Consider the following 9,266-nt stretch of genomic DNA (forward strand, 5'->3'; position numbering starts at 1 on the left):
ATCGATTTTTCAAAGATGGTTTCTATGGATCGACTTTGATGCAGCGGCTCTATTCCCCCGATCGCTACTGCACAAACTCCAAATGACGTAATCTTCACAAGATTGCAGTGTTCGTATCTGGAGACATGTCGTCCATCTTTACATCCAGTCTATGGCTGGATGGCGTAGTTGAGCCATAATGTACCGAGCTGAACTTCTTGTCTTTGCACAACATCCAAAATGTTTTTGCTGTTGTTGTCGACTAAATGTTTACAGATTCTTTTGTAAACTTCAATTTGCCTTATCTTGTCTTTGTCATTTAACTTGTGACTTGTGTTGTGTCGGTGTGACTAGCGCGTGCTGCGTATGTTTTTACAGACCAAACAACATGATCATCTGTGTTTCCATCATAAGACACAGTATGTTAGCAGTATATGTAATAAGATACTGAGAATCATATATTTACCACAGCAAGCTCAAAAATAATCTATCCTCTTATTGCCTCAATGCTGGATTTAACATGTTAATGTATGTATATAATCTCAAAGGGATCAACTCATCACAAACTATCAGTACATTTAATTTAATTGCTTTACAATTTTTTTTGTTTTGTACAATTATCTAAATATATTTGTGGTGAATCACAGTTTTGCAGCGTCATGAGATGTACATACATTCTATAAATGTGTATTTTGTGCTGTTAATGTGTTTTATGACTCAGTGACAGTGTAAGAAATGTCTTTTTGTATAGATGGTTTGATTATATAAAGTCTCAGAAGATAAACCAGCTAAACATACTGCCAGACAGACTGTAGAGAGGAATGTGTGTGTGTGCGTGTGTGTGTGTGTGTGTGTGTGTGTGTGTGTGTGTGTGTGTGTTATAGTGAGTCAGAGAGAGATATGATTGCATATAATGCACTATAAATGTGTGTGTACATAATAATGTCTTTAAACCTGATTTTGTCACTGATGTAGCTTTATCTCTTGTGAATTTTGCTTAAATAAATGACTGTTCATATTTCCTCCTGAGTGAATGAGTCATCGTCATGTGGGTCAAAGAGCCTGACTAACAACACGACAAACTGAAAACCAACTAACCACAAACAGCTGTGACGCATGTGCTGCCAGCCACTAGTTCTGATTTCAGACTATATGAATTCATTTAGAATAATTCCTGTTAATCCAAACTGCATATCTGACACCACTGGTGGAGGAAGTATTCAGGTCAATATGGAAATACAAGAAAGAGTCAAAATATACAAAAGTCAAAGTAAAGAATGGCTCATGTCAGAATAATAAAGTACTGAAGCATCATGCTCTGAACGTAATGTGGCCAGTGAGACCCCCCCCCCCCGCCCCCCCCCCACTTTATATTTATATTAAAAAATTGAAGATTTAAGATATGATAAGATAAGATAAAATAACATAATCCTTTATTAGTCCCACAATTGGGAAGTTTGCAATAGTACAGCAGCAAGAGTCAAGAATCAGCATCAGTAAGTAATAAAAGTAAGTTAGTAATAAGTGTGAGGAAATAAAAAGGAAATCTTATTTTATATAAAAGAAAATATTCAAAAAATTATAGAAAAATGTGACACACACACACACACACACACTGTCAGTGCAGTTACAAAACAAACCACATTTCCCACAATGCTCCGCTCCCTGACGTCGCTGAGCTTCCGCTCGCCGGTCAGCTGCCGGAAGTGAGCAGCGCGGGGAACAGTTCAGTGTAAAGTAGCTTAGTGAAGACGCGGAGCTGAAATGTGAAATGTTCGCGAGTTAACGCAAAATGAGACGAGTCCGCTTCTTTTAGCATTATGTTAGCTTAAAGGGCTAACAGCGGCTAGCACACCTGCTGCTTTTTTACACAGCGCAGCTAGCTAGTTGGAGGCTAGCTGCGTTGACCTGTCATGGTCCTGAGGTGTTCTCACTAACAGAGGAGATGGGGGACAACGATGGAGAGGACGAGAGGGACACACCTGAGGACTCACCTGAGGACACACCTGAGGACACACATGGGCTTCCTATGGAGGTGACTCACTAACACATTCATTACAATGCTTTTTTATATAAATACTTTTCCCTCCTCAGAGACAGTCCATCCATGCTGGATCAGCCTGTATCTTATATTATATCTTTATAGTCAAAAGACAATAATGAAAGTTAATTAACTAATTTGTATTTATTTGCACAATTACAACCAAATACTTCTAATAGCTGTTAAACACATTATACACACAGTGCTGGGGATGGACTTATTGCAGGCTTCTAATTAATTAAAGGTAAAATCTCACCATGATAGAAAATATTAAAATCCACAATAACATAAGTATAATACAATCAAAGATAATGTCTAAATTAAAACAACAGATGTGTATAAGTGCATTCAGATGTACACATAAGTGTGTATTTAACACACTTGTATTCCTGAGCTGAAGTACTCACACAATGAGTGAAACAAATGAGACGCATCCATAGACCAGAGGTTCCCAAAGTTTTCAACCCCCCCAGAAATAATCATCCTCGGGACCAGTGATCCCAGTGATCCCAGTGATCCCAGAGAATATTGATTTACATCAGCACATGTCGCTGTGTTTCCTGTTTTCCTGCCGCTAAGCTGTCATCATCGCTTCAGGGGTCACATGGAGACGCAGAAAATCAGAAGGCGGATCATTGTTTGCATGATTTTATTTTAAATTGAACCAGTTTGCTTTAGCGTTTGGAACAATCACAGCTCAAATGTGATGTTGACGATTGGATAGAACAGCAGTTAAATTGTGTGGTGGAACGTTTCTCCTCCAGCGTCGGTAGCTGTAATGTAACCCAGTGTTATATTTCTACCTCCTGCTGTAGATCATCGTTTACATCCTGAGTTTCCTTCATGCGTCGGACAGGAAGGAGGCCTCACTCGTCTGCCGCAGCTGGTACAGCGCCAGCCAGGACCTGCGCTTTCAGGTGATTTGCTCAAAGGACACCACGAGGACCACAATGCATGAGACACAGTCTTCATGAGCAGTTACGCTTGAGGGCAGAGTTAACTTCCCTCCACCGCTGTCTCTCTCTCTGTTTGTCTTTGTGTAGAGGAACGTCACCTTCTGCTTCCCGGCGTCCGCCTCGTCCCTGGAGCTGGTCAGGTCTCTGGGCAACAAGTCCTGCTGCAGCCTGATAATCAGCCAACTCGATGGCTTCAGTATGTCCCGATCGCTGCTTCTGGAGGTGTTCAACAACTCATCACTACTTTGTAAAGCGTGAATGTGGATAGTATTTCTGTCCATGTGTCCTGACAGTTTGATTATCAAATGACCTCTTCTTTTGACCTACATTGATCACACGCTTCTTTGTGGGTTGAGAGAAGTCCCCGACCCACAGGGCTTATGAAAGCCTTAAAAAAAAAAAAATCAGTTGGAGTTTATCTTATTCATCTCGTAAACAAAATGCCTCCAGTGAAAAAAGGAAAAGTCTCTCCTCCTTAAAGACAAACAATAAATTTGCATTCTTAAATTTACATTATCGCGCTCACTATTGTAACTTCCCATCACAATGACCAGGATATAGCACAGTCACAGTTACACGTTTTACGGTCCAAAGTCCAAAGCAGCTGCAGCGATTACTTTACAACCCCCATTGTCCCGTATCACTGTGCGTGTATCTCTGTGTGCTCATGCAAATGTTGAACTTCCCATTAAAAACTTGTGCCTAACAAGTTGCAAAACTTTACCGTTGCCTAAGGACGAAGTATAACCCACCAGTGTTTACTCAGCGTGTCAATGAGAGAGTTGAATTATTTGAGGAAGTTAGGTGACATTGTACCCATAACACGCACTCATGTCATGCTGTCACGCCCTGGAGGTAAGAGGCAGTGAATGAAACTGTCCCTCCCTCCTCAGGTGGGTCTGAGTCTGGGCTCCAAACTGGAGAGCTTGGCCCTGCCTGGGAGCAGCGTGACGGAGACCTCCCTGCTGGCCCTCCTTCCTTGCCTGACCTCCCTCCGCAGGCTGGACCTCAGGGGCCTGGACAGCCTCTTCATGTCTGGAGCATTCCTCTCCAGGGAGGAGCACCGACAGCAGGTATTCTTCATCATGCAACAGTAACAGATCTGGAGAGCTGGACCGTCCTGCCAACAAACCAGTCCCACCTCATGTACATGTTAAACTATCTTGCATATAAACTCTGTAGATGAAGTAAAATAGTCACTAGAGCGTCCTCCACCAAGGCAGAACAATCCTACACATGATTTTCTAGATCTTACAGTTGAAAAGAATCTGCCCCTTAATCCACATCTTCTCAGGCCCAGGCCCCATCCCTCCACCAAGTTTGGCGTTATTTGGTTTAGTAGTTTTTGTGTAAGCCTACTGATAAACACTTTTATTTGGATCTGCACACACTGATCGATATAAGTCCCAGCTAGGCAACGCTAGTCTTTAACTGGGTTTACTTACTGCAGAAACCCTGGATTCAGGCGTGTGTTTTCTAACAATAAAATAATAATTAGCCATAAAGTTAAGGCATTACAAACTTTATCTGTTAACATTTGTGTAATCCTATTTTCCTGCTATGTAGCTTAGCCGTGAATCACAATTATTAGCTCACGTTATCTGTCGTCACCTGAGAAGTAAAGGCGTTGGCAGTAATAGATAATCATGAGTGTGGCTGGACGTTGCTCTCCGTATTACAATGGATTATCGTCAATGTGTTTCCATGACTTTATTGTTTTAATGGTCCATTACCAGTTCAAACTTTGTTCTCTCGTTCCAGGTCAGGTCGGCTCTGTCTGGCCTGGAGGAGCTGGACCTGTCCGACCTGCGCTACCTCTCCGACCTCACCTTTAATCGGCTGACCAGCTGCACCCCGCGCCTCCGCCGGCTCTCGCTGGCCGGATGCCACATCGCTTTCGAGTTCGACCCGTATCGGGGGTGCCCGGTGGGGGCCGTCGAGGACTCGTCGGCGTTACTGTCGCTGAGGAACTTGAGGCGGCTGTTGACGGAGCAGAAATCCACACTGGTGGCTCTGGACCTCAGCAGAACCTCCATCACACCCGAGTCACTACGCACTGTTGCACAGGTCAGGATAACTCAAGTCAGAGTAAATCTAAAGACATATTTCCAGATTATACAGAAAGAAAAGTCTGTATTTGTTTCAACAATTGTGGCTTTCATGATTTTAGTATCTCCTTTAACTTCTTTGAGGAAAAAGAACATTTCTCGATATTCCCTCTGTCCCAGGTTCAGGATCTGGTCTTGGAGGAGCTGTGCCTCCAGGGCTGTAAGGAGCTGACCAACTACTCAGTGGAGGCTCTGGTGAAGCACCAGCCGAGCATTCAGAGACTGGACATCAGTGGCTGCACTGAGCTGACCAGCAGGTCTGTGGAGGCTGTAGCTCAGGGCCTGAAGTCTCTGACGCACCTCTCCTTGTCCCGCGACTGGAGGATCACTGAGAAAGGTGCTCGTAGTGTATTTCTGTTTTTGTGTATCTGTATTCCTGACACCACACAACACTTTGAACAACAGCTACTCTTAAAGGCCCAGTGTGTAGGATTAAGAGACATCTATTGTCAGTTCATTGGGATATTCATTTTCACCACTAACCTAAGGAGCCTGATCAGTCATGGGTGTTTGCTCTATCCTATCGTGTTAGGATTAATTAATTAATACATTAGGATTAATTGGGAGGGAACCACTATCTGCGAGAAAGTATGAACACGTGAGCATGAAGGTTCCATGTTCTCCACAGGCCTCGCTGAGCTGCTGTCTGTGTCGTCCCTGAGGAGTCTGGATCTGTCCGAGTGTCTGCACGTCAGCGGGTCAGAGATGGTGAAAGGCTTGAGGGAGTCTGGTGCTAGTAGAGCTCAGCTGGAGAAGCTCAGCCTCAAGAGCTGCACCTACATCAGGGTCAGTCAGTGTCTGTGTGTGTTTTAAGCACATTTGTATGAGAAATAAATGGAAAATAAACTTGCTTTTCTCTCCTCTCTCTTCAGGATCTTGCAGTTTTCTCTCTCACCCAGCTTCTCGGGGATACTCTCTGTGAGCTGGACCTGACCTCATGCGTCAACATGACAGACCTGTCTGTGCGCGCTATCGCCACCTACCTGCACAGGCTGGTAGTTTTGAGGCTCGGCTGGTGTAAAGAAGTGACAGACTGGGGTTTGCTGGGGATGGTGGAAACGACCAAGTGTGAGCCTGAGGAGGAGACGGTAAGAGCCTCAGAGAGATGGAGACTGTTAGAGGAGTAAAGCAGAGCTTCTCTTATTCTCTCTTAAAGCACAATCTTCTCAGTGAAAGCTGCCATCGCTGTTGTAATGATATTCTATTCAACACAGGAAGACAAGGGTCCCAGGTTCACCCGAACCTTTGGCAACATGGGCTTCTTCAAGCCTCCTCGTTTGCCTTTTGAGGAGCGGCCCAAGCTGGTGACACAGAATGACCTGGAGCAGTTCAAGCAGCAGGCCGGGGCGTCGCTGTTAGCTCTGAGCCGGCTGCAGGAGCTGGACCTCTCCGGCTGCTCCAAGCTCACTGACAGCAGCATCACACAGGTGAGAGGCCGCGGAGACCAGTGTTTCAGGCTACGTCCATACTACTACCTCTTTGTTTTAAAACGTATTAACTCACACTACTCGCTAAAACTGAGAAGTTTGGAAGCACTGCTGTTCCTGTTTTAGTTTGGAAACAAAGATGTGGACACTTCCACTGCTCCCTGATCGGGTCTTTTCAGATATGGCGTAGTCTTCGCTGATTCGTCAGCTTCCTGGTTCATGACCGCCTTCCGTCAGAAACAACCAACATTAGCGTGGCTACCTATATAAAACGCAACATGGATAAACAATTACAAGCGTTGCTGACCCACTTGTCTTAGCTAACAGCTCTTGTGCAGTTAAATTCTGCATTTAACAATGATACAACTGCTAACATGTGTTAGAGACGAGCTGTTATTTGAGCAATTTCTGTTTACTCTGGCTCGCCCATGTGTTTTCAGGTGTGTTAGTATGAAGAGGGATTCAAACTGATCTGGAGCTCTAAAGCTCATGTGGACAGAGATTGTTTTATTTTGAAAATGCCATTTTCAAAAAATGTATTATGATCTTAGCCTCAGTCTGGAGCAGGAATATTTTAAGAGCTAAAAACGTGACTTAGTTTATGTTGTTTCTGTTCTTCCCAGGTGGTGCACCACCCGGACCTCCGACGTCTGTCTCTGTCCATGCTGCCAGAAATCAGTGACGACAGCCTGGTGTCGGTAGCCTGGCGCTGCCGCAGCCTCACCAGCCTGTGTCTCAGCAACTGCCCGGGCATCAGCGACCGCGGAGTGGCAGAGGCTGCACCGTACCTGCACAGACTCCAGCATCTCTACCTCTCCGGTTGTAGTAAGATCACGGACCGGTAAGTGACACACAACCACACGTCTGCAGTGCATGTAGCCATCGATTTTAAAAACGTCCATTCCTGAGCTTTTGACCTTTTGAACTCCGCAGATCCTTGTTTCACCTGGCGCAGCACTGCAAGCGTCTGAGGACTCTCGACATCTCACGGTGCAAAAACATTTCCATAACAACATTGGACCTCCTCCAGTCACAGTTTCCCTTCCTGGAGAATGTCCAATACAAATTCATAGGTGGGGCTGATCCCACTCTGACACTCTGAACGACCACTGGACATTTCAATAACAAAGACTGCAAACCAAAGCCTGCTCCGTGATTGAGCTTCTGCACATTTCAGCAATTTGCACAAGAACTGAAGTAAGTGTTGTTTTAGTTATAAATTATTGGCCAGGAACAAACCAACGAGGAAACACCTGATTTTGTAAAGTTTAACTTGCGTATGTTCGTGCTTGGATTCAAACCATAGACTGTAAGTAAAAGATGCGTCTCTACTATACGCAGATGATGTCATTTGGCACCAGAGTCTGCGCCGTAGCGATTGATGGATGGAACATTTTACCCTGTTTTTACATTATCAAATAACTTATTAAAGAAAATACGGACATTATGTGGTGAGAACGGCTTAAAATCACAGAAACCATATTTGAGAAGAATTTATTTGACGTTATCTTTGAGTTTTTATTTTGACCCATGCCCCATCTGCTAACATGGAGGAGGCGGGGTTTATGACCCATACTGCAATCAAACACCAGGTGGCGATCAAGGCGCGTTGGGGAGCAAGAAGTATCAAACAAAATCAAGAGAAGTGCTGTGAAGTGAAACACAGCTCATGAAGAAAGAAGAAAACATTCTCAGTGTCTAAAGTGAATGAGAATTGTTTTCTGGCACATTTGTATCTAGATGGTAAATGAATTCCAAATATTCTGCTTGTTATATTGTAGAATAAGAAGTTTATTTTAACATTCTAACTTAATTATTAATATATGTAAGAAAGTGAATACATATTTACCCACATAGATAACATTTTACACCACTTTTGTTCAATGTCATTTCAATGTTTTCTCTTCACGTTGACCAATTTTTTTTAATTTTGCTTTGACTTGATTTAAATGCCGACTCTTGTCCACTGTAGCTTCAGCAACGTGATTTTGATTTTTTAACAACAACAAAGGTAGACGTGTAGATCAAAATGCTGATTTTATAAATAAACCATAGTTGGCAAATATGCTATGAAAGAAACACACGTACTGTTTATTTCTCTGTATAAATCAAACTGTTTATTCATGTGAATTCACCAAAAAGCACAGGATTCAAAGTGGATATCATCAGAGGTGTGGTGTGGGGGGGTGTCAGGAACGCACTGCAGAGGAAATTCAGCTGAATAGAAATGACCTGATGCCACAAAATGGCAGAAAACACTCAAACACACTGTGATATACTGAAGAACTGTCAGTTGTTGAGAAGCTACTGAAAGCTTGAGGTGGCTGAGCATCACATTAGAACAAGTACCTTTTTATAACATGACCACGCTTTAGATTTAATTCAAGACAAATCTAAAGATCAAGTTGTTTTCTAATTGTCAAACTGTTGAATGTGACAATTGCACAAATGCTTATGGATGCTCTTGATGAGAACGAGGGGGAAGAAGTCAGCTTGGTACCTTTTGAGAATCTGCATTGCTTTAAAAGAAATGTCGTACAGATCTGCTCCATCATCACTGAGCCACTGGGATCTGCAGGCGAGTACCCAAAGGTATATTTAAGCAAAATATTATATTTCTATGTAACGTGTTGAAAATGAGTCTAATGTACCACATTTTGAGAAATCAGTGTAATAGTTAATGCCCGTTTAAAAAAAAAAAACTGAAACGGCAGAAAGGAATATAAGAGAAATGTGCACAACCAGATAGAAAACA

General features: G+C 43.2%; 1 protein-coding gene across 1 annotated transcript; it reads left to right on the top strand.

Moving 5' to 3' along the window:
* Positions 1-1,678: 1,678 nt before the first annotated feature.
* Positions 1,679-9,025, top strand: lrrc29 (leucine rich repeat containing 29). The gene is made up of 12 exons (XM_034587361.1): positions 1,679-2,014; positions 2,836-2,937; positions 3,064-3,198; positions 3,870-4,049; positions 4,738-5,043; positions 5,205-5,421; positions 5,713-5,870; positions 5,957-6,172; positions 6,299-6,511; positions 7,135-7,352; positions 7,445-8,699; positions 8,764-9,025. Exons 1-11 carry the CDS (start codon positions 1,925-1,927, stop codon positions 7,611-7,613), a joined length of 2,004 nt encoding a protein of 667 aa, XP_034443252.1. The 5' UTR covers positions 1,679-1,924; the 3' UTR covers positions 7,614-8,699; positions 8,764-9,025.
* Positions 9,026-9,266: the final 241 nt, after the last annotated feature.

The sequence above is a fragment of the Hippoglossus hippoglossus genome, chromosome 6, assembly GCF_009819705.1.
Source record: "Hippoglossus hippoglossus isolate fHipHip1 chromosome 6, fHipHip1.pri, whole genome shotgun sequence".
Lineage (NCBI taxonomy): Eukaryota > Metazoa > Chordata > Actinopteri > Pleuronectiformes > Pleuronectidae > Hippoglossus > Hippoglossus hippoglossus.

What these genes read in the sequence shown, in the direction of transcription:
- lrrc29 (XM_034587361.1), top strand. Translation starts at nt 1,925, where the DNA reads ATGGGGGACAACGATGGAGAGGACGAGAGGGACACACCTGAGGACTCA. An exon ending in CACATGGGCTTCCTATGGAG is followed by an intron (nt 2,015 to 2,835) that starts GTGACTCACTAA and finishes CTCCTGCTGTAG; the next exon opens with ATCATCGTTTACATCCTGAG. An exon ending in GCCAGGACCTGCGCTTTCAG is followed by an intron (nt 2,938 to 3,063) that starts GTGATTTGCTCA and finishes GTCTTTGTGTAG; the next exon opens with AGGAACGTCACCTTCTGCTT.